This window comes from Camelina sativa, chromosome 15, assembly GCF_000633955.1.
Source record: "Camelina sativa cultivar DH55 chromosome 15, Cs, whole genome shotgun sequence".
NCBI lineage: Eukaryota > Viridiplantae > Streptophyta > Magnoliopsida > Brassicales > Brassicaceae > Camelina > Camelina sativa.
In genome coordinates, this window is record NC_025699.1 from 5,288,275 (window position 1) to 5,311,721 (window position 23,447).

The 23,447-nt window shown below is 38.5% G+C and overlaps 8 protein-coding genes and 1 pseudogene across 13 annotated transcripts; 3 read left to right on the top strand and 6 right to left on the bottom strand.

The window, feature by feature from the left end:
- Positions 7 to 5,987, bottom strand: LOC104745446 (retinoblastoma-related protein 1-like). Its single transcript, XM_010466689.2, has 18 exons — positions 5,703 to 5,987; positions 5,216 to 5,316; positions 5,003 to 5,107; positions 4,764 to 4,906; positions 4,586 to 4,682; positions 4,430 to 4,476; positions 4,001 to 4,193; positions 3,392 to 3,458; positions 3,127 to 3,306; positions 1,970 to 3,025; positions 1,712 to 1,874; positions 1,539 to 1,611; positions 1,229 to 1,405; positions 1,016 to 1,135; positions 801 to 933; positions 597 to 709; positions 384 to 499; positions 7 to 303 (listed from the first exon to the last, which is right to left on the bottom strand). Exons 2-18 carry the CDS (start codon positions 5,297 to 5,299, stop codon positions 132 to 134), a joined length of 3,039 nt encoding a protein of 1,012 aa, XP_010464991.1. The 5' UTR covers positions 5,300 to 5,316; positions 5,703 to 5,987; the 3' UTR covers positions 7 to 131.
- On the top strand, positions 6,350 to 8,259 carry LOC104745448 (bifunctional protein FolD 2). The gene is made up of 5 exons (XM_010466691.2): positions 6,350 to 6,561; positions 7,023 to 7,206; positions 7,327 to 7,484; positions 7,588 to 7,800; positions 7,912 to 8,259. The coding sequence occupies exons 1-5, from the start codon at positions 6,448 to 6,450 to the stop codon at positions 8,140 to 8,142; spliced, it is 900 nt and encodes a 299-aa protein (XP_010464993.1). The 5' UTR covers positions 6,350 to 6,447; the 3' UTR covers positions 8,143 to 8,259.
- On the bottom strand, positions 8,366 to 9,957 carry LOC104745447 (cilia- and flagella-associated protein 20). Its single transcript, XM_010466690.2, has 5 exons — positions 9,846 to 9,957; positions 9,720 to 9,751; positions 9,302 to 9,543; positions 8,705 to 8,941; positions 8,366 to 8,610 (listed from the first exon to the last, which is right to left on the bottom strand). The coding sequence occupies exons 1-5, from the start codon at positions 9,896 to 9,898 to the stop codon at positions 8,602 to 8,604; spliced, it is 573 nt and encodes a 190-aa protein (XP_010464992.1). The 5' UTR covers positions 9,899 to 9,957; the 3' UTR covers positions 8,366 to 8,601.
- On the top strand, positions 10,534 to 12,274 carry LOC104745450 (protein LNK3-like). 4 transcript variants are annotated; one of them, XM_010466697.2, is made up of 6 exons: positions 10,535 to 10,718; positions 10,821 to 11,151; positions 11,246 to 11,383; positions 11,479 to 11,601; positions 11,704 to 11,846; positions 11,999 to 12,273. In XM_010466697.2, exons 2-4 carry the CDS (start codon positions 10,850 to 10,852, stop codon positions 11,528 to 11,530), a joined length of 492 nt encoding a protein of 163 aa, XP_010464999.1. In that variant the 5' UTR covers positions 10,535 to 10,718; positions 10,821 to 10,849; the 3' UTR covers positions 11,531 to 11,601; positions 11,704 to 11,846; positions 11,999 to 12,273. The 4 variants fall into 4 exon arrangements, with proteins under 4 accessions (XP_010464996.1, XP_010464999.1, XP_019092004.1 ...); XM_010466694.2 differs by having other exon boundaries at positions 10,534 to 10,718; positions 11,246 to 11,601; XM_019236459.1 differs by lacking the exon at positions 10,535 to 10,718 and having other exon boundaries at positions 11,028 to 11,151; positions 11,249 to 11,601; positions 11,985 to 12,274.
- LOC104745449 (peptidyl-prolyl cis-trans isomerase FKBP43-like) lies at positions 12,374 to 16,262 on the bottom strand. Of its 2 annotated transcripts, XM_010466692.2 has the most exons (12): positions 16,110 to 16,262; positions 15,911 to 15,990; positions 15,474 to 15,709; positions 15,246 to 15,385; positions 14,541 to 14,868; positions 14,295 to 14,471; positions 13,718 to 13,870; positions 13,256 to 13,340; positions 13,055 to 13,142; positions 12,910 to 12,951; positions 12,771 to 12,819; positions 12,374 to 12,660 (listed from the first exon to the last, which is right to left on the bottom strand). In XM_010466692.2, the coding sequence occupies exons 1-12, from the start codon at positions 16,120 to 16,122 to the stop codon at positions 12,579 to 12,581; spliced, it is 1,473 nt and encodes a 490-aa protein (XP_010464994.1). In that variant the 5' UTR covers positions 16,123 to 16,262; the 3' UTR covers positions 12,374 to 12,578. The 2 variants fall into 2 exon arrangements, with proteins under 2 accessions (XP_010464994.1, XP_010464995.1); XM_010466693.1 differs by lacking the exons at positions 12,374 to 12,660; positions 12,771 to 12,819; positions 12,910 to 12,951 and having other exon boundaries at positions 13,109 to 13,187.
- LOC104745451 (putative F-box protein At3g17620) lies at positions 17,290 to 17,622 on the bottom strand. Its single transcript, XM_010466700.2, has one exon. It carries the CDS (start codon positions 17,620 to 17,622, stop codon positions 17,302 to 17,304), a length of 321 nt encoding a protein of 106 aa, XP_010465002.1. The 3' UTR covers positions 17,290 to 17,301.
- LOC104748151 lies at positions 18,239 to 19,421 on the bottom strand (annotated as a pseudogene).
- LOC104745452 lies at positions 19,989 to 20,787 on the bottom strand. The gene has a single exon (XM_010466701.2). The coding sequence runs from the start codon at positions 20,691 to 20,693 to the stop codon at positions 20,130 to 20,132; it is 564 nt and encodes a 187-aa protein (XP_010465003.1). The 5' UTR covers positions 20,694 to 20,787; the 3' UTR covers positions 19,989 to 20,129.
- Positions 21,226 to 23,023, top strand: LOC104745453 (F-box protein At3g12350-like). Of its 2 annotated transcripts, none has more exons than XM_010466703.1 (2): positions 21,226 to 22,242; positions 22,354 to 22,651. In XM_010466703.1, exons 1-2 carry the CDS (start codon positions 21,359 to 21,361, stop codon positions 22,430 to 22,432), a joined length of 963 nt encoding a protein of 320 aa, XP_010465005.1. In that variant the 5' UTR covers positions 21,226 to 21,358; the 3' UTR covers positions 22,433 to 22,651. The 2 variants fall into 2 exon arrangements, with proteins under 2 accessions (XP_010465005.1, XP_010465004.1); XM_010466702.2 differs by having other exon boundaries at positions 21,231 to 22,180; positions 22,354 to 23,023.

The following is a 23,447-nucleotide window of genomic DNA, read 5'->3' on the forward strand; positions in this document are numbered from 1 at the left end:
GATCCATCCGCTCATAGCCTGAGGTGATCACTATAAACTAGAAAGCTAAACATAAAAGCAAACTCTGCAACATAGGATTTACAGATGCTATAGTTGAAGAGAAGTTGGCGTTGCAAATAGAGAAAGATAGTCTATGAATCTGTTGGCTCTGTTTTAAGGGGCGCAGCACCTGAGGACGATGCATCGCTTCCATTTTGGTTTTGATTTTGGTTTTGGAGGTTAAGGCTATTTGCTACCATGGAATCGCTGACCAGCCCTGCTTCTACGTCAAAGTTTAGCGTCCTCTTGCGGCTGCTGCTGCTGCTGTGACACCAGACGAAATTGGGTTAGTGGATTAGTTTTAAGGAAGAAGCTGATGAGAAATGTTTTTTGTTTTTACTTACTTGTTCAAGCGGTTGTTGATGGCAGATAGGTCCTTTGAAGGGCTCTGGTAAGCATGTGTGCTCTCTCCAACACAAGCATAGTAACTCTTCGAGCTGTGTGAAATAAGAGCATCCATCTGCAAACACACAACACGTGGGAGGTAACCAAACAATCTTGTCACCAACCTCCTCCTCAAGACTTGGTCATATAATGATAAAGAGTTGAGTACTAACCTTTGATCCCCGAAGAGGAGAAACATAAACATTGTGCACTGCAGATACTTTTTTAGGGGACATGTCTGGAACGCTTGGAAACACAGACACCTTTGGTGATCCGGGACATTGACCTATGAATCCAAAATATGATGATTACTTAACTTGGGGATTTAAAAACAAAGCTGACGTCTAACAAGTATCTATTTGGCATTTCTTAGTTACCTTCAGGCTTATTATTGGCTTCTACAGCCAGGTCGTTTCTCACAGGACCTAGCTCCACCAGCAACGGCTTTACAGCGGGAATAAATATTTCATTGTAGAATGTGATGATGTCAACATGATCTGGCCCTATTCTCTGTTCAAGTCATTGTCACAAATTTCAGTATTCTCCACAGAGTAAAAAGACTTGTTCAGCATAAGGTTAAGAGGGTATATACCCCTTGACGGCGACATTGTAATGAATCCACATAAACGCTGCGGAAAACTAATGGTTTACACTGTGGTTGCTTCCGGTAGTTGTATATAATTTCCCTAAAAGTCAGGCTCATTTGGGATATCTACAAGGTGATTAATAGAAAAAGTGTAAGCGGAGGAGAAGCCATTATAAACCAGATGACATAAAGTTAAGACCTTTGAATCACTCTACTCACCTTGGCCACTCCATAGAAGCAACAGAGAATGATCTGGTCAATGTGTCGATTGAATAAAAGAGAAGTCCGCTGAGCAAGTACATGTTTGAAGAGACAATATACGTTCTCCTTTATTTGCTCTGAAAGCTGTAGTCTTTCCACCATTCCATTGATTCTGACAGCAGCCAATTTATTAATCTGGGAAGAGCCACCATATAGTGAGTAGGACCATTAAAACATTTGCCAGACGAAAATAATGAAATCCATACCACGTTTTATAGTACATCCAACCAAACAATTAGTAGTATATCCAAAGATCTCATTGACCTACCTTTGTGAAGAAAATATTGATTCCAGTTTCTGCACAAGTTTCTCCTCCACCTCCTGGGTTGGGCCGTGTTGGGCTGTGGACATAAATCCGGAAAAGGTAAACTTAAGAAGTACAGGGACAACTAAAAAGGTATACTAACTTGCCATTTCTACCCATAATAACTGAAAATGTACCTGGCAAATGCAGACTGCAACGGAGGTGGCAGCATCTTGGATTTCACGTTGCCTAAGGCCAACAGACGATCCTTTACTGGTGATGTAAAGGAATTGCGTTCAACTAGAATGCTGCGGTATTCAGTACATAGTCTTTTGGGCGATCTAATCCCCCCATTTTGTCCTATATGGCAGCAAATTTGACAAGTTTGGGTAAGAAAAGCACACCATTAACAGCAGGTTACAAAACTGATTTTCTTCAAAAACAAATAAAATTACCTGGACAAGTTTCATGCTTTTGAACAGATGATGCATTATGTACTCCTTCAGAGAAATTAATAAGTGCTGCAATTGCATCCAGAGATGGCATCGGTTCAGCTAGTAATCCGAGCCGTTTTATCTCCAATGCAAGCGCCGGCCTAGCAACAATCAGAGAATTGTACATTGAAGAGCCTTTCTCCCATACCATACTCTCTAGAAGTCGTTCCTCCAGTGAATTCAGATGCCGTCTCAACTCTCTAGGCAGAGAATCCTCATGTCGGATGAAACTCTCTATTACCTTGCTGAGATCAAAAGCTGTGATCCCAGTCCTCTCCAAAACAGCTGGGAACAACATTGTTATGGTTTTGTGGGTAGCCAGTACCAATTCAGCTGAGCAAGCAAGCATGCATCTATGGAACCGCTCATTTGTCAATAAAGAGTTCAGATTATTCGCATGCAAAATCTGAGCTTCTGCTTTACACATTGCCTCAAGAACTCTGTAGTATAACTTGAGAGCTTCTAATCTCCGCTGCTCTGCCCATATGTCATCCATCAAGTCAACAGCTTGCAAACTTCCACCGCCACCAAGGGAACTATTTGGAAATATAGCTTCCAAAATTATGTGTGCTCTTCGTGTGACATCATTAGTTATATCCCTATCACATGACTTAAGAAAATGTTCCAATCCAGGAGAAGGTTGTGGCAGAAGCGGGCATATGACAGTCCTTAGCCACTTGGCGGTTGTCATTGCTGTGCTCACTGGTGTTGCTGTAAACTTGTTACCACCGCTAATACCATTTGTCTTAGCAGCAGGCGACTTATGAGGAGAAAGTGGGCTTATAAATGTCCTTGCAGGTGAGCCTAAAGCATCAATTTTCCTCTTGACACCAGTAATATTTACAGCTCCTGCAGATATGCTTCCAGATCCAAGTAAGCTATCCTCTTCGTTGATGAATACCCTCTCATCGAGTTCGCCTTTACTACAAAATGCATCATCGTAATCCTTTTCTAGTGTAATCAAGCTAGTTGAGATGGACGTCTCATCCAGTAAACCCTCAAAGTAGGTCAAGCCATCTGCAGTAAAACACCGTATATAATCGAAGAACAATTAGGCAGCTGTTCAGTGAACTCACATGACTCTTTAATTGTAGAAGGAAAATGTTTTTAGACTCTACCTGGGTGAATATTATCTAGCTTGTCAGTTTGGCACTCAGATGCTGGAGATGGTTTTTTCTTCAATATTGTTTCTACCAGATTGTTTGCCTTGTCAATTACTATCCTCAACTCATCTTCTGAGGCGTCATATATCTTGCAAAGTGATGCAACCAAGTCTACACCTTTGTCGCCTTTCTTAACTGAGATTCATCACATAATGAAAATAGAGGATAAACATTCCATGCTGCCATGCTTATCAGGAGAGAAGAAAAAATAAACACTCACCAAAACGAGAAGAATCTTGGAAGCTGAAATTTCTATACCGACAAGGAACATGTATGATCAAAATAGCCTGATAACATAAAAAGGAGTTAGCCTACACTTAACTACATTATTTAAACGAGGTGTCTTTCAAATAGTAATGTACAGCAAGACTAAAATGAATGACAGATTAGGGAGAGTATCACAGGTAGTCACTAACCAATATAGAAACTAGGCCATTTGAGCATGTCACGAGGTCCTTAAATCGACTAAACGCATGGTTTCGGAGTGCCAAAAAGAGTAGCCATCCAAAACGATAACTCTCCGGCAAATAGCTAGAAGAGTTCGCAGAGTTCTTTTCTGCGTTTGCATCATATGTCAAGAAGAATTCCCCGTACCCACGTTTATAGTGTCTGTTACCAAGGAAATGTACCAAAAACATCATACTTAAACAAGTCCTCNGAAATTTCTATACCGACAAGGAACATGTATGATCAAAATAGCCTGATAACATAAAAAGGAGTTAGCCTACACTTAACTACATTATTTAAACGAGGTGTCTTTCAAATAGTAATGTACAGCAAGACTAAAATGAATGACAGATTAGGGAGAGTATCACAGGTAGTCACTAACCAATATAGAAACTAGGCCATTTGAGCATGTCACGAGGTCCTTAAATCGACTAAACGCATGGTTTCGGAGTGCCAAAAAGAGTAGCCATCCAAAACGATAACTATCCGGCAAATAGCTAGAAGAGTTCGCAGAGTTCTTTTCTGCGTTTGCATCATATGTCAAGAAGAATTCCCCGTACCCACGTTTATAGTGTCTGTTACCAAGGAAATGTACCAAAAACATCATACTTAAACAAGTCCTCAAAACAATTCACAGAAATATTCACATAAAACCAGAAATCTGTAAATTTGAATTTAAATTAACAGAAATTTGAAAGAATACTGCAAGCCTATCTTCTGATTATTGCATAGGAAGAAATTTTGCTTCTTAGTATCAGGTCTAAAAAATGGAATCTATGTCAACCACTATTATTAAGGGAGCTAAACTCACTTGCTTAGAAGGGTAAGATGCACAAAGTTTGCCTGCAACTCCTTTGCCTAGTAAGTAAAAATTAGCAATAAGTAAAGTAACACAAGTTAAGAGAAGCATATTTAACAACACTGATAGATTACAAATAAAAGTTAAAATAAAGAAGTTGGGCAGTACCTGAAGTCTGTTTTCCCAGTCTGCGCCATAAAGTTCACCTAGTACAGATCCAGCCTTGACCACAAACTGAGGTAACTCTTTAAAAAAATCCACAATACTGAAAACAGGAAAAAAGGAATATTATCACTTCAAACGAACTAAAGAATGGTAAGGAAGGACGAAAATGAGCATTACATACTTAAGCTTAAGAGCCCTCAGTATCTGACTTAGATTAAACCCATTATCACCAGACACTGACTGACCATCCCCATCTTTTCTCACACTAAGCCTCTTCACTGAATAGAGGATAAAAGCAAACCAGTACCTCTCTACTTCCTCCCTCTAATAAGAAGATCAAAACAGAGTTAAGTCATAGTGAACCATACAGTTAACTGATAAAGACGTAAGTAGAGAAAACAAAAAAGAAGTAAATTTCACCGTTCCACTTCCAATGTTAGACATGTTTGTTGACAGAATTCGTTTGGTTTCAGTAAACAACTTCAAAGCTTCGTCACAAGTGCTCCCATCAAGAGATAGAACTTTCTGTAATAAAAAAATCAACTCCAGGTATATTAGATCTAGTCATAAAAAAAAAACCCGAGAGAAGTCAACAACATGCAACGAGATGAGCAAAGAGAGTAAGTAACAAACCTCGCATATGTCCAATAGAGAGGCTTCACTTCTTTTCCCATTAGGGTCAATGGGCGGAGTCACTGGAGGTTGAACTTCTTCCATCGTCTTCTCCAATGCAGCTGAAAATATGAAAAATCAATCCAATTAAACTGTTCAACTTTATTAAAAAAAAAAAAGACTTGTTGATTTAATCATACATTGAACTTCAACTGAAACCACATCAAACCCATACGGAAGAAGACAAACTCGCAAAATTCCCAAATTCAGAAAATACGAAAATTTGGGGCAGAACAAAAAAAAAAAAAAAGAGAAATTGGGAACTAATCTCAAAACCTCAACTTTGGGAAAAAATTACCCAAATTTTCAATTAAAATTCTCTCGAAGTTGCAATTGAATCGCGAAACATCCAATTAGAAAAAAAAAATTCAGATTAAACCCAGACAGAAAACAAAATTCGAATCGAAGGATATGCGCAGGAGAAGAAAAAAAAAGAGAAAGATCTTACCTTTTTTTTTTAATTGTAACACAGATCCCAAAAAAAAACCAAACGTCTCCGATTAAAAAGCTGAGCAGAAGATCTAATTTTTTCTTTTAAGAACTCACACACTGGTAACGCCGACGAATTCAGAAGAACCACTGGAAAAAAAAAGAAGCGAGAGATCTCCGTAAATCCTATAAAAATAAAAATTAGCCCTCTCTCTATCTTCTTCACCTGACTCTCTCTCTCTCTCTCTAGAACTAGAATGGGGGTCTGATTATGCGGCAAACCCTAAAAAAGGATATAATCTCGCGCGGGAAAAACAACACGGCGAATACATACACATGCGTATACAATTATATACGCGCACTTATATCCACTCATAACTCGACACGTACCCATCTATGACCCAATTTTACCGCCAAACCTTTACTTACTGTTTGCGTGAAACGCTGGGAGGGAAAAAGATTCGCCGTCACGGCGAGGGTTAACACAAACGGGAGTGGGCCCACTAACGCCGTCTGGGTTTTCGTGACCGCGACAAAGCCTCGTGAGAGTTATGATTGGGCCCACTTTTCATACGACGGCGTTTTGTCTAAGTTTTGGATTTCTCGTTTGGTTGCAGGAATAGGAGTGTCCTTATTCGCGGATGGATTTAGATTTAATTTAAAGTCTTCTCTTGGTCTTCCGAGTGTGAGTAGAGAGAGAGATGCACCACTAAAATCATAGGATCAGATATTTTCCGACACGAGACGAGAGTTAGATCATCATCATGGCGTCACCATCTGATCAAACGGCGAAGATCATCGACGGCAAGGAGATTGCTCATACCATCCGATCAGAGATCGCCGAGGAAGTTCGCGTTCTATCTGAGAAACACGGCAAGGTATATATATAGGACGCATCTTCATGTATGAATCACAGTGTCTTAATTTTGATATGTCTCTCTTCTTTTCCCAAACGAAGCGTGATTAATTGATCATAAGATGTTAGCTCCGGTTTGTAGTTAAATCAATGAATGTTCTGCAAAGATTTGTTTTTGTTGCCGCCTTTGGTGTGAACTCTTTTCACTGATCTCTTGTTTTGCTGGATCTTTGAACTGTCTGCATTACTTCAAGTAGAATACTGTTATGTCTAAATATCAGACATATGGTGTGCTGAGTTTATATGGTTTGGTATTCTTGTAATGAAGTAGAAGGGAAGTATTCTTGTAATGAAGTAGAAGGGAAGAGAGAACTGTAAAAGAATGGTTGAATTGATTTGTTTACATTTGTGACACTCTTGTTATATAGTTTCAAGAATACGAGCACAAGATTCAATCGAGTCTTGATTTTACCATTCGTGCAGGTCCCAGGACTAGCGGTAGTTATTGTTGGGGATCGAAAGGATTCACAGACATATGTGAACACAAAGAGGAAAGCATGCGCTGAGGTTGGGATTAAGTCATTTGATGTGGGTCTACCTGAGGAAGTTTCTGAAGCTGATCTTATTACCAAAGTTCATGAACTCAATTCAAACCCCGATATACATGGTTAGTTGTTCTGTACATGATGCTTATCATTGAATTATGAATGGCAACTTTAATGTTTAAATCCAGGTCTGCCGTTTTGGTAAATGGGAACATCCTTGCTCACCTATACTTGATTTGCAGGCATATTAGTTCAACTCCCATTGCCGAAACATATTAATGAGGAGAATGTTTTGGGTGCAATCAGCATTGATAAAGATGTTGATGGCTTCCATCCTCTTAATATTGGTAAGCTAGCTATGAAAGGCAGAGAACCCCTCTTCCTTCCTTGCACCCCAAAGGTACTGCTCCTCCTTTGCATGCAGACTTCAGTCTCTTCCAAGAAAATAGTCCTGTCAAGTTTTTCTTGTGGCTAAACGATGAAGTGATTTGTTGTGTGCACAGGGATGTTTGGAACTCTTAGCTAGAAGCGGTGTACAGATAAAGGGGCAAAGAGCAGTTGTTGTAGGTCGGAGTAATATTGTTGGTTTACCCGTTTCACTTCTACTGCTCAAGGCTGATGCTACTGTCACGATTGCACATTCTCACACCAAGGATCCTGAGGCTATCATCCGGGAAGCTGACATTGTTATTGCTGCATGCGGACAAGCCCACATGGTGATTTCACACTTTTTCATTGTCTATTTATATCAAAATCTAATCTACCTCAATGTAGATTAATGGGAATAGTTTTATCAATTCTTAAACACTCTCGTCTTCACTTTTCAGATTAAGGGCGACTGGATAAAGCCAGGTGCTGCGGTAATTGATGTTGGAACTAACGCAGTCAGCGACCCAAGTAAGAAATCAGGATACCGGTTGGTTGGAGATGTTGATTTCGCAGAAGCTTCTAAAGTTGCAGGTTTTATTACGCCTGTCCCTGGTGGTGTTGGCCCAATGACAGTTGCAATGCTTCTCAGAAACACAGTAGACGGTGCCAAGCGGGTCTTTGGCCAGTAAATTAGCCCACTGTTTGTAATAAAACCGGAGTTTCTCCATTCTGTAATTGTGTACTTGGCTTCATGACATTTCTCCTCTCAAATAAATTGAAATTGACATTGTCTTTGGATTACTTTATGTCACTTTGCAAGTAAGTTTATTTCCCGAAAATCAATACAACATGAGGGTGGCATCATGTGACTCAAAAGCCTGATGCTTCCATCCCTAAGTTTCTTATCCGCAGTGACTCAAGATCATGCATGATATACATTGAAAATCTTAAGCGTAAGTGATTACCTTTCAGTAAGAGTTTTAACACAATGAATATCAAGTCAAAAACAAGCTCAAGGTATGGCAAACTTCTAATAACATGGGATGCTACAAGCGAAATTAAAGCTCTCATCCAATGTAGACGCTCTTGGTCTTATCTGAATAGTTTACAGTACCACGACAATGGTAGAAGCCTTTGATATTAACTTTTCATGCTTTCTGCAGTTGAAAAAAGAGCATGCTTTGTAAGTAAAAACGACTCATGCAAGAGAAAAAGGAGAATAATGGTATCTAAAAATTGTGAAAGCTAAACCTGCACTGGGAGATACAGCTTGAATTCCGGAGGAAGCTCCTCTTCTGAGTAGAGACGGTCAGCAAAATATATGCGCCTGAGGCGGCAGTTGGCATGAATCTGAACTCGCAATGTCTCAGCATAATTAGTCCCATAAGCTCTCCTAGTAAGATCAGCTAAGTTAAGCTGGATTTGATTCCAACCTTCGTCCATCTTGAGTGGCATTGTGCAAATATATGGCTTTACTCTAGTGACAGCCTACAAAAAAAAATTACAATAGGGAACATCAATACTAGCGCATAGGATATTAGAATACATAACATGCAGCGAATCTAATGTAGTGACAACAACTTATATCTAATAGAGTTTCACATCCTGCAAGCTTATCCAAAGATTAGGTGATTGGTATCTTTCTGAGAAAGACAGCAATTAAGCTATAAACTAAAAACTAACAAGAAGCTACCTACTAATCTAATTGACATAAACTAAGACATTGATTAGAAATTGCTTGAAGAAAATAGCAGAGCATCGAAACTACAGTAGGAGGCTTCCTGCTCAGATTAAATTCAGATAAAGTAGTGAAGAAGACTGAAAAAGCAAAGGGAAAGACATACAGACTTGAAAGTTAGAAGCTCTGAAACGGCGGCGCACATTCTTGTCATCAAGAATCTGAATCTCGAATGAGAAATACTTCTTCATATTCTTCACTACCAAGACCAAAAAGGGAAGTTTGATACCAAGGGTAGCGGAGAGATCAGCAGGACATGTAATGTATGTAGACTGGATGTTAGATCCAACTACTTCAAGCACATTGGATTGAATGTCATCATCATGGCAACGCTTCACATGTCCATCCACAACTATCAATCAAAAGAAAGATACTTTAGCTAAACCCTAAAATTGATCATAGAACTTGGCATCAATAATTTTTGTAACCCAAAGTTCAAGGCTTTGAATCCATTACAGCTGACTAAGAACAAAAACCACAATACCTAAGATTCAATTACGTACAAAAAATTAGAAAACATAAACTCACCTTCTTTATCCCATATCTGAAGAGGCTTGCTTCTGCAAAAAAAAAAAAAAATCAAAATCAAAATCCATCCATTATTAAGAACATATCAACCTATTTCGAATAAATTCAAGGGTAAGAAAAGCATACCCTAGACTGTACAAAATAGAGAGGAACCCAGACTGAAACGTGTTCTTGAACATCTTCCTGCTTCTTCTCCGACTCCGACAAGACGAAGCTCGTAGACTCGTCAAGTATTATAATGTTAAGGTTTCAGTGGGCCGTAATGAAATAAAAATTTCTGCAACCAAATTATTTGTTTTTAAAGGCCTCGGCCCATTAGTCCATCCGCTACACTCTTTTTGAGTGAAAAAGCATTAGATGCCATTTATATCCAATATAATATGCGGTTCAGAAACGTGGAATTCCACCCGCTAATCACATGCCACGTGTCTTGTTCTCCACAAAGAAAGTGCCACGTGGGAACTAGATATCAGCCAAAGAAAGACACGTCTCGGTGCGGGAATGACTAGTTTATCCTCTTAACAACCGCGTTATCCTCTCACTAATAAAGAAGGTTATTTTCGGAATGACACAAAAGTAGGGGTCATAAAATTCCGCAACTTGCATAGTTTTTTAATTTTTCCATTGCCGACTTTGGAGACAATAAAAGATATGATCGTACACGTGGACCAATGAGAAGAGTGCTTTAGATGGAGGAAAGATCTGAGCCACAAATCTCGTCTATGAATTCTGAGCCACGAAAACAAGATCTACCTCACGCGCCATTTTTTACTCACGCGCTTCTCCCTTACTTGTGTTGTGTGTGCTGCCCATCTTTTCTCTTACCTCCTCGGAAGTTGAAGCAATTACAAACAAAACAAAAAACACAATTCGTCTTCTTTCTCTCTCTCTTTGGTCTTGTTATTACTACTATTTTGCTTACAGTTGAAGAATCAAAAAGCTTTCTCTTGATCTTTGAACCAATCATCTAATAGTTTTCTGATCGTTATTCTCTATAAAGTAAGTTTCTTTTCTTTTTCTTGTTTAGATTTGAATCAATCCATAAGAGATTTTGGGATTTGTTCTGAAAGTAGTGAGCTTTTGATTTTTGTTGTCAATCAGGTTTGATAGATCGATCGATTTGAGTGATTATGGATTGTTATGCTGAAAGGAATTTTGAAGAGCTTGTTGTGCCTAGTTATCAAGAGTCATCATCATCAGAGACATACCCATCTACTGGTATGTGGGGTGGTGGATGGAGCATGAGCTCTCCTCAAGCTGCTGCTCAGAAATGTTTCGATTACGATGGTTTTAATGGAGAAGGTTTGATGTATAGTCAGATGGGTATTAGGACGAGTGAAGAAGAAGAAGAGTCTAAGAGATCAAAGGCTTTCTATGGTGCTTCTTCACTTCATGATTTCGAAGGAATCGAACACATGGATGATATGTTCTTGTACGTCCCCTCAAATTCTTTTTTTACTTAACCATCTTCCTACTTTTGTTGTGTGTTTTCCGATCTAATTGTTTTTGTTTTTCTCTTACTGAAGAAGTTCAATTTTGGAGGATGTTCCAGAGGATGATGGAGATGTACATCGAGCAACCAGCAGCAACAACAGTGTTGGTTCTTCTTCTATGTATGGTGGTAGGGAAGTCCCTATGTTCCATTGTCATATTGTTCTTACATGGTGTGTTACAGTTTATCTATTTGTTGCTGAATCTGTGGTGGTTTCTTGTAAGTTTAGAGATTCTGATTATTAATCTTTTTTGTTTCTGGTTGAAGGAGGAAGCTCCATTTACAATCTCGGATCTGTCTGAAGACAACAACATGTTAGATTCAAACTATGGTGATGATCTGTCTTCCGAAGAACTCGTGTTGCAGGATCTACAAAGGGCTTCACAAAAGGTGAGTTACCGACGATTTTGCCTACAACCTTACATTTGATATTCCAGTCATTGGACTTGCTTTGTAGGTTTTGTCTTAAAAATAAACTTTTTTGCTCTCTAGTTGACTGATGAGACACGCAAATGTTTCCGGGATACCTTTTACCGACTTGCAAGGAGTTCACAAGATAAATCGGATTCAGTCAGCACTAACTCAGATGAGCTGCTTATGCAAACGTCCAGATATGATTATGGTGATGGAAACAGGTACAGGTCTTATCTTCTTTTCTGATCTAAGTATTCATAGGATCAAAGTCTATATTTTCTTCTGGATCTATAGATTCCTAAGATAATAGTTTGCTCAAATAAAAGATTCCTATGATATAATACTGATCAAAGTGACAGTTATTTGATTGCAGGTTGAGTAGAGAAGAAGAGATAGAATCTGAAACGAATTCAATTGATAGAGCCATTGCAAACCTCACATTCAACAAAATGGAATCCAACATAAGCAATTTTCCTCTACCGGAAAGAGTTCAGTAGGTGCCGCTGATCAAGATCAACGATTGGCCCCTCATCACCCTCCTATGAAGTCTTCTGTTACCATACGTGTATAAATATGTGTATATATAGATGCTTATTGTTGCAAGCTTCAGTTTTGATCTGTCAAAAGAATCTGGTCCCTTTTAATTCCTGCAGTCTGGTTCCTACAAACAATGCCTAATGGCTTTAAGACTTCTCAATATGAATAAGAGCATCACGTTTCAGTGTAAACCTAAGCATTTACTCAACCATAACCCGTTTAAATACTGGAAATATATTGAATGAACAATCAGGAAAATTTTGTGTTTTGTAAGATTCGAGCAAACCCAAAAAAAAAAGCAAATTACTGTGTAAAACAGGAAGCAGGAGGAGCCAATGAAAATTTCCATGTGACATAACAGTTTGGCTCAGAGCAAAACCCTACGCCTGTATTAAAAAGGTCAAAAGCCAATGCGATCATCTAATTTTTACTGCCTCCACTTCATAGACAAGCCACGCATTCTTAGGCACCTGTTCCTTCAGTCCCTTTTTTGAGTACCTGTGGTTATCACATCCAGAGCAAGAGACACAACTCAGGTAGGTAAACTCCGTTTAATTATGCTGAGATTAATCATATAGACACGGTTAACAAAAACCATTATGACATACCCGAGGGATGGCGGAATTATGAGTCTTCTCTTATCTCCAACTCGCATCCCTGAGAATTAGAATATGCAGCAGTATTCTTTAAAAGGTACCTAAACTTGTGAATTTAAGTTGAAATTATCTATGTGTTAAGCCACTATACCTTCAACACCAATGCTGAGACCTTCTATGACATTTTCTTTACCTGCATGCAGCATTATAATTAATGATAAACAAAAGCTAATTGTGTTCGAGGATTGGAGAAACAGCAATTATAATGAGTATTCTACGATCTAAGAAATCTTTACCTAAGCGGAATCTTAGTGGAGCTTCTCCCAAGTTTGATTCAAACAATTTCCCGGTGTCTTTCAACTTGCCAGTATAGAGTATACTGACCTGAAACAACCATCAATCGTCTTAAAGAACTCCCACCTAATGGTGCTGGTAATTGAGACAGCATCAAGATAGCACACGACGAAGACGTAGATAAAAATGTCAAAACTACTTACCTTTTTCCCTTTAACAGCTGCTTTTCCATCTAACGATCCTTTTTCAATCTCTTCAATGGTCACTTCAGGTTCTTTCTCAATGTTCCTATTCATTATGGAAAATACAATTTATAGGACTAGTTTATATGCTAAATACCAATAAACACACAAAATTGTATCCACTCAAACTGAAAAGGAAAACTAAACGAGACAACTCTAGCATAAAATCTCAGGAATCTTGTTTCTAGTCATTTCTTAGCATCAGCTTCTTTCTCGGAGTTCCTATTTGTTAGGGAAAATACAATTTATACGACTAGTATCCACTCAAACCCAATAGAATAACTAAGAGAGATAACTTTGGCAGAAGCTTGTCTCAGGAAGCACTAATTCATCAGACCATTGCCTTATATTCGCAGATACTTATATTTATTTCTACCATAAGTTAAACTGAAGTTTCTACCCAAGTAACAAGGTAAGACTCACTTGTCGATAGCTTGTTTCTTCTTCTTAGAACATTCAACTAGATTTTCTGGGGCATCTGTAGTCTCCTCTCTCCTATCCCTTTTCCTCTTTTTCTTTGATAGAATTGCCTCATCATTCTGAGAGGGTAATACATCACTTGATGATTTGATCCCCCTGTCATGTGCGAGAGATGATGATATGTTAATTGCAGTTTAAACAGGGAGCTTTAATACCAATTGAGGAAATATGTGCATTTAACAATGATACCAACTTTCTAATAATTGGGGATAAACCATTTGTATACAAAACGTCAACTTCTGAAGAATATGAGTAACATTATCACTTCCACTAGATAAGAACCACCCAGTAAGAACACTTGACCAATCATTTAACACCGACGACTATTTAAAGTGTATAATCACGTTAAATGTCGATCTACTTATATAATATCCGAACAACAACAACCAATATAATATCCGAACAACAACAACCAAAAAACCATTCTGGCATTTCAATTAAACGTAGCATCTTGCACAATCCGGAACAGCTAGAAGGTAACATTATAAATTTATATGTTCAGTAGTATGGTACCACTTACTTGTCAGTAGATGGCTTCTCATTCTGAAGAATTTTAGGCATATTTTTCTCCTCTCCTTCATCTAAGTTAATTGTAGCTGAACTCTTGGACCTTTCTTTGTTTCTTTTTTTCTTCGAAAGAATTTCACACCCTTTCAGAACGGGAGAAAGATTAACATCACCCAATGTTTTATCCTCCCTGGCATATTAAACAAATTAGATTTGTAGAAGGTTAAAACTTGGTCTATAGAGGATGAAACTTACTTACCTTTTATCCAGAGTCATGCGAGTATCAGCTCTTGCTTCTGATGTCTTCTCACACTTGGCATTAGACTCAACATTTTCCAAAGTCGAACTTCGTGCCTTCGACCTCGTAACCCTTGAAGGCAGAGGACTATCTGAAGAAAGAACCTTCGGGATCTTGTGCTCATTGCCATTATTAAGTATTTCTACAGAATCCTCATTGCTAGAATCATCATCTCTAGCCGAGGTTTCATCCGATTCTGAATTAGAGACTTGAAACTTCTTCATTAGTCTTCTACCTTTTCCATTTTTCTTCTTGTCTTTTGTTTTAGCTGCCATCTCCTTAATAGATACTGGAAAGGAGACAATATTACGAAGAAATGGACTTAAAGTATCAGAAATAATTAAAGTGCAAATGCCTAATCTAATTTCATGTAAAACCCACGAGATGCAGATGAATACAAGCACCAAAGACACTAATAAAGACATTCACACTAAACGAAAACTTAACTCTCAAAGTCCCATGCAACTATAGTCTAGGAAAAGGTTGCAGAACAATATCCATATAGAAACTGAAAAGGTTATGAATGTGTGACTGCAAAATAACAAGTCAAGCAAAGTAAAGAACTCTGAAGATACAACTATCAATTCAAGCTTAACTCCACAAAGCAAACATAACATACAATTCAAAGTTAGAAGACACCGTAAAACAAGATGGGGAATGGCATACTTTCATCATCATCAGAACTAGACACACGTGAACCACGGCCACAGGGTTCGTCATCATTTATGAAACTATCACTGTAGTCATAATCATCACTGCTACCTTTCTCCATGTCAGTGTCAACAATGTCTACTCCATATGACTCCCTTTTGATTAAGTCAAGGATACAAATAACAATCTACAAAACCAATAATCCATATTTTACTTTAATCTATAAGTTCGATAAGAGGATACGATTCACTATCATTTAGCCTAAAACTAGCACTCTTCCCCAGGAAGTAGCCAGTGAGGTGAATGCTCCGAGGTCCGATGACAGAGAAGATAACTTCATCAGCTTCTTCAAACTCCAGATTCAGTTGGCAAGTATCAACCTTTTCAGGAGTCAAGACGCATAAGAAGAGGGGACTCTTGTTCCCAACGATACACTGAAGAATACTTCTGTTTGTTGCACTGCCAAGCCCCAATGTCGCCTAAACCAAATACAACCAAGGATCAGCCAAGTAAATGAAAAAAAAGCCACTAAATTGAAGTAATAAAGTTACAAAACCAATTCGCCTAATACTCCACTATAAAGTTGCATATCAATCTCCCTAACCTAATTGATCAAAACAAGCGTCCAAAGTAGAAAGTCTGAAAAGCTAATTAAGGGTGGAATAAATAAGATTAAGGACCTGGGAAAGGTGAAGTCTTCTGATTCCTGTTGATTCATTAGCCTTAAGAGTGAAAGCTTTTGATGGCTTCACTTCAACTCCTGCAAACACACACACAAATCATTCATCAACGCCCAACTCCATGGAATTATTTATAAAAAAATTAGGTCTTTTTACTCAATCCGTGATTGTAAAAAACCAAAGGAAGCAGTGAACCCACCCCAGAAAGCCATGGAATTTGGTCAAAGAATTAAGGAGAATCGTAAAAGAGAGAGAGAGAGAGAGATAGACAAAGAGACTGTAACGCCGACCCTTTGGGTTTCTGTTTCTCCGTTCTGTAATAACGAGAGGTTTTTGTTTGGCTTGAGGGTTTTATTTCTTTGCCGCCCTTATTTATTGTTAATGCCCCATTGTGTTTTAAGAAGAATATTTTTTTTTTAATTTGACACAAACATAAAAAAAAAAAAAAAGTAACGTTTCAAAAAATCGATTTTATGTCTAAAAAAGCATATCGAAAATTTATGTCAAAAAAGAATCGAAACTTAAAATTTTGTTTTATAATCATTGTAAAAGATCACATAATTAATCTTGTTACATGTTCGCAAGGCGTTATTATGATGTCAAGTTCGATTTCAGTCTTGTTACATGTTGCAAGTTCTCTAGTTAACAACTTCCAAACATGATTTCAATCCTAAATAGGTTTCAACAGTGCCGGCTTAAACATATTACGTGTCTCTGGGCAAAAAAAAAAAAAATGCCCCTTAACCTATAGAAAAATTTACTGATTTTTTTTTAAAAGTCTTTTTGGTTCATATAATTTTTTTTTGTGCCCACTTTTAGCTTACAAATTTTTTTTTTGTGCCCTTTTAAATTAAAAATATATTTTTTGTGCCTCTTTAACTTACAGAAAAAAAAAATTTGTGCACCTTTTCTGATACGTTTATACCTCTTTAATCTATGTACCCGGGGCGGTCACACTGCCCGCCCTCCCTGTTAAGCCGGCACTGGGTTTCAGTTACATTGTCTTAGGAAAACGCACTCGTCTTCAACTTGACTGTGAAGAAAAACATAACAAAAATCACATTGTATCAAATTTTGCTTGAACATTCATTGTCTTTAGCTACCACCAATACCATAGCGATCCAGAATTTGAAAATTACTCCAAAAGTGAGATCCTTTACTTGTCAAAACTCTTATATATCCATGATATTGAAATTTATGTCGGTATACAGAATACATACACAAAGAACTTTAACAAAAGCATACACATTTCGAATAAGAAAAGCAAGATTCAAACACATATCTCATGTGTTCTGTTTCCTTAATCCTTAGGCACAAACACTAACCTTCTCCTAAAGTAAAAGTGCAAGAAGAAGATTATGATATGATAGTGTGGATTGTGAAATAATGAACTATTTAAGTAGCACAGAACTTGGGACATAAGGGCACACAAGTGGTTCAAGATCTTTGTTTGGAGATTCTCCAAGATCGACTTCTTTCAAGGAGGATCCATCCTCTCCAATAATGTAAGCTGTATTGCGCCTCTGCATCACGTCTTTGCTTTTATCGAAAACCACAGCGACTTTCTTGTCCTCATCAATGAAGAAAGTTGGACCACAATAGCTAAACATAAACTGAATGGGTGCGGTGAGTGTTCTCATATCCGCTGATAAGAGCTTGGTGCCCCACGAGACCGTGTTGGGCTCAACCTTAGTTGTAACCCAGATCTCCATGTGTAATGTATCCACACGCTGAAATAACACGGCAAGCTGGTCATCTCTANTTTTAGCTTACAAATTTTTTTTTTGTGCCCTTTTAAATTAAAAATATATTTTTTGTGCCTCTTTAACTTACAGAAAAAAAAAATTTGTGCACCTTTTCTGATACGTTTATACCTCTTTAATCTATGTACCCGGGGCGGTCACACTGCCCGCCCTCCCTGTTAAGCCGGCACTGGGTTTCAGTTACATTGTCTTAGGAAAACGCACTCGTCTTCAACTTGACTGTGAAGAAAAACATAACAAAAATCACATTGTATCAAATTTTGCTTGAACATTCATTGTCTTTAGCTACCACCAATACCATAGCGATCCAGAATTTGAAAATTACTCCAAAAGTGAGATCCTTTACTTGTCAAAACTCTTATATATCCATGATATTGAAATTTATGTCGGTATACAGAATACATACACAAAGAACTTTAACAAAAGCATACACATTTCGAATAAGAAAAGCAAGATTCAAACACATATCTCATGTGTTCTGTTTCCTTAATCCTTAGGCACAAACACTAACCTTCTCCTAAAGTAAAAGTGCAAGAAGAAGATTATGATATGATAGTGTGGATTGTGAAATAATGAACTATTTAAGTAGCACAGAACTTGGGACATAAGGGCACACAAGTGGTTCAAGATCTTTGTTTGGAGATTCTCCAAGATCGACTTCTTTCAAGGAGGATCCATCCTCTCCAATAATGTAAGCTGTATTGCGCCTCTGCATCACGTCTTTGCTTTTATCGAAAACCACAGCGACTTTCTTGTCCTCATCAATGAAGAAAGTTGGACCACAATAGCTAAACATAAACTGAATGGGTGCGGTGAGTGTTCTCATATCCGCTGATAAGAGCTTGGTGCCCCACGAGACCGTGTTGGGCTCAACCTTAGTTGTAACCCAGATCTCCATGTGTAATGTATCCACACGCTGAAATAACACGGCAAGCTGGTCATCTCTAGCATTAGATAGACTGACAGTATCTTCAGCACCCCACATAAAGGGCAGAGGCAAGCGCGGGCCAAATGCCTCACTTGTGAAATCAAAACAGAGTAAGAAACAAGGGTCTCCTCCTTGGCTAGGAGGGGTTTCTGAATTCCTGGGTTGAGCAAACCAATATGTATTCCCCTTGAGAGCGACACCATGGCTATAAGAATATATGAACCAATCTGGAGTGAAATCAAGAACCCTCCATGAAGAGGATGAGTTAAAGTCGTAGATTTTGAACTCAACAACTTTTGGTTCGTCATAATCTACCATAGCAAAACTCAAGATTTTGTAGGATTTGGCCATGCTATCGTTGCTGTATCCGAGAGCATACGAATATTCGTTTATATAAGGAGAATAATATGTGATCGGGGGGAACCACCGGGGTTGCCCACAATACGGGTTAAAAACCAAGACCCTAGGGTTGTCTTTCATGATGCATAACAATAAACCGTCGCAGTGAATGACTTGACTTACATAGATTTGATCTGAAGCGTCGGGGGTAACAAGTGTACCTTGACGTTTCATGCATAATAATTCACCTACGCTCATCAAATCAACCTTATAATCAATCATCGTGACCACCATAAACTCCTTTTCCTTTGTTGCTAGTTTGGCTTGAACACCGAGGTGCTTCTTTTTAAAGCTCCTACTTCTGGACAATGTGTTCCACTTTTTGCAAGTAGACCGGACTCTTCTCATAGATGTCACCGGAACTTTAGAGAGCACCTCCTCTGCTCGGAAGATCCGAAAAATCTTTTGCGAGATTGGACATCGAGGATCGATGTAACCTTTTAAAGAACCTTCCCTTTTCCTCCGTCAAGTTTACAGATTTTCTTGTTCGATTCATGTATTCGCTTGTATTGTTTTTGTAGTCTACAAGGTTTCTCCTTTAACACTAAATTTTCTAATATCTCAATCTCTCTAAGTCTTAGATCACAATCTCCGATCTAAAAACCTCTCTTAAACCCCTTAGCACGTTTTGAACCTTTTAGCTACTTAAAGATTCAATTGCTAGGAATTCTTAATATTTGAAGTGATGAGCTTTTTCCCTCAAGCCTCATCTCTCTATTTATACTAATAGGTCTTAGCCATACAAACATGCTAATTAAGTAAAATATGAATTGTGAATTTCCTTTTTCTTTATGGAATAGGAAATTAACAAACTTTGTGACGTTTCTCATTTTATCTTCATAAAAGGAACGAGATTACTAGCTAGGTTGTGAATCAAAAAGTGCAAGTACATCCCTTCTATTTATGCATTTGTAAATCCAGTCTTGTTGTCCAAAATTTTAAGCGGTAGAGAGAAGAAGAATTTCTTATATACCTAACTCCTAGAACGAGAGCTGTGCACCCAGTTAATTAATATATCCATGGTATTGAGTATACAAAATACATACATAAAGAACTTTAACAAAAGCATACACATTTCGAATACGAAAAGCAAGATTCAAACACATATCTCATGTGTGTTCTGTTTCCTTCAATCCTTAGGCCAAACACTAACCTTCTCCTTCTGAATCTTGACAAACATAGCAGAAACAGCCGCAACGAAATAGATCTGAAGAAACACCACAGACGGCGTGTGATAATTCAATACACTCTTACCCGTCGCAAGCTCAACAAGAAGCAATGCCACGAGTCCTAATCCCGCAATCCTCCCGTTGATCCTTTCACTGTACGGGCTAAATCCTAGTTCCACTTTCAACCCACCTGAAACAGCCTCTTTTAAGCTCACCGGCGGCAAATACATTCCCGTGCCTTTCGACGGAGACCCGCTTGATGACCCTTTCTTCGATTTTCTCACTTCTGCTTTCTTACCCGTACCGCTTCGGTATCTGAGTCTGATGTTCGAGAGACGAGACTCGAATTGATCAGGATCGGTTCCGGATTCGGATTGAGTTGTTTCAGGGTCGGGTTGAGTCTCTTCCGTGGAATCAACGTCGGTGGCGCGGACGGTGAAGAGTCTCGAAGCATTGAGCTTTCCGACGGGAATCAAGCGGAGAGATGGGAATGGGTTCGTGATTCGTAGTGGTGTTATCGCCATTTTTTTGTTTTCAGAGCTTCGCGTCTCTCTCTCTATCACTCTCTCCTCCTATAACCTCTTTGGATAAGAATTTTTTCTTTTTCTTTTTAGTTTTTTTTTTCAGTTTTTTTCTTTAATTGACATTTTGGTTATAATATAAAAACTATATAGTATAAAAATTTTGTGGTGTTCATTTTTCTAAATTGTTTTATAATAGTTACTAGTGAACCTCCACTTAACTTTCTCGAGCCAACGAAAAAAGCAACACCACTAAATTTACAGATTCCTAAACAATGGACTTGGAGTAGTTTTTTAAAATCTGCAATTTTAGCTTAATAAAACTTATAAAAATATAGTTTAATAAAATCTTTGTCCTAATAATTTATATAGCAACCAATGATATCCCGATAATATAGGCCAGCGTCAGCGAGGAATTTTGTGAAACCATAATTAGATAGAGGGCTATTTCGTTAAATAGATAAAGTTAGAGGCTAATTTTATAAATAATGGGAAAAAAACTGGAACACAGATTCGAATATGCGATTAGAACCAGAACTGCCGAACACATGAAGAGAGAGATTAAAAGATGTGTTTTGCCTGTTCCTTGTCTTGTTTAATCTCCCAAAGTCTCTCTTTCTGATAATTTTCCGACAACAGTTTCGTCTTAGAGAAAAAACAAAAAAAAAATGGCTACATTTGCACTTCCGTTCTGCGAAATCCCCGAGGATCTCCAGCTCCGAATCCTATCCTTCCTCACACCAACAGAGATCTCCAGCTTCGCCTGCACATCGAAACGCTTCGCCTCGCTTTGTCAAGAAGACGGCAAAATCTGGCACGCTATGTGCGATCGGAGATGGGGGAAGAAGACTAAGATCCAGAAATGGGGTAACGGCCAAGTCTCGTATAGACTCCTTTACAAGACTCTCAATGGATTGGATAATCTAATCGGATTCTGGCGTCTCTGCGGCAGAGCAAATCCCGCCGCTTCGTCTCCGCCGCTTGTTTTCTTCGATTGGGGTCCTTCTTTTGTATTGGGATCTAGAGTTTTGTCATCCGGAGATGATACTTATCAGGTTAAGAAGACTCCGTTTCTCCTGATAAGGATCTCTCCGGAGGGACGATCTGAGAACTTCTTGGATCTCGGTGGTGGTGGTTGTAATAATCTCAGATCTTGTGATGATTTTGAAGCTTCTTTAAGTGACAAACTTGTTCCTGTGGATGTGAATTTCATGGGGAATGGTCATATCATGGTGGAGGAGAATCGTAACAATCTTAGAGAAGAGCAGAAGAGCTCAGGGGACGAGAGTGATGATGTGATCTCTTCTCCTGATTTCTCGGAGATGTATACTCAATTTGCGAATAAGACGAGTCCAGGCGGTGAGAGAAGGAGACAGAGGAGGAAAGAGAAGGAGAGGCAAGCGTCTAGGACTAAGTGGGAACCGGAACATTTTATCAAAGTTGCTGATTGCTCACCTACGCCTACTAAACCATTACAAGGCTTATGGAAGGTCTCAGTTTTAAACTCCTTATTCATATTATCATTGATAATGTTTGAGGTTGGTTTCGTAAGGTATAGGGAATGTAAAAGTTTGGCTTTTTACTAGTGGTAGTTAAATTTGAAAAGAACAATCTTTTCATTGTTTGTCTCGGTTGTGTAAATTGTGATTTATGAACTCGGCAGGGTTTTTGTGAGGGAAGGAACATGGAGTTGTATTTGGTCAAATACGATGAAGTTGGAGGCATTATATGCAGGAAAGTAGAGGACTTGTCTTTATCAAGGCACACTCCTCCTGTGTTCTGGACACCCAATCACGTTGTAATCAGATCACCCTTTTCAGCTGAGGAAGAGCTGCTGTTGAATAGTCGAATCCATGTCAGTCCTCTAGCTCAAGTTCACGAGAATGTTGTATCTGGAATGTTGTACATGAAGTCTAGTTACGATATGGTGTTGCAAGGAGAAGCAGGCAATGGTAGTGGTTTCCTCAGAGGTGAAGGGCGGGTCTGGTTGTATGAAAATGGAACTTTCAGTTTTGGGTTTCTTCGAGATCAATTCATCATTGATTTGAAACATGTTGCACTCGAAGATGGGTGTCTGGCTGACGAGTTGGTAGCTAGTATGTGATTTGTTCTGTTCATTGTTATTTCTAAATTCTGATAGGTGATAAGATGATCACCTTTTTCTTCTGTACATAAAAGAGTTTGGTGACTCTTTGTACTTTCAAGTTTTAGTCTCATTTTAGTTGACGTAAACTAGGATGCTGGAATATTGCCTTGTATTTATTTGTTTTCTGTGGATTCTGTAACTTTTCCAGTGGTTCTAAGAATAAGAGATTTGTGGATTTATTTGTAAAGATTCATGTAGTAATTATTCAGAAAGAATAATAAATTTGCATACACTACTCAGTAGTATAATGTTAATGATGCTGTTTGTACAGCAAAACATTTCCAGCAAGCGTTTTCTATAGCCATGAGGCCACTTCCGGGGATGGAGTCCACGCAGCGAGGGTAATGCTAATGCTAACGCATCGTGCTGTTTTGTAGCAACCAGTTTGAGAAGACGGTACATAGACAAGCTTCACGGTGTTTTTGTTCATCGTAAAGACTATAACTAACAAATATCAATAGTGTAGCCTTAAGCTATTCACTTTACGCTACTCTCTTTCCTTTGCTTCACGCCATTCTCTTTCCTTTGCTGTTGTAGCTTATAAGATTATGAATTCATGTACTTATGACTCTTGCTCTTATCATTATAGTTTAAGTTAGCAGGTTGACTAC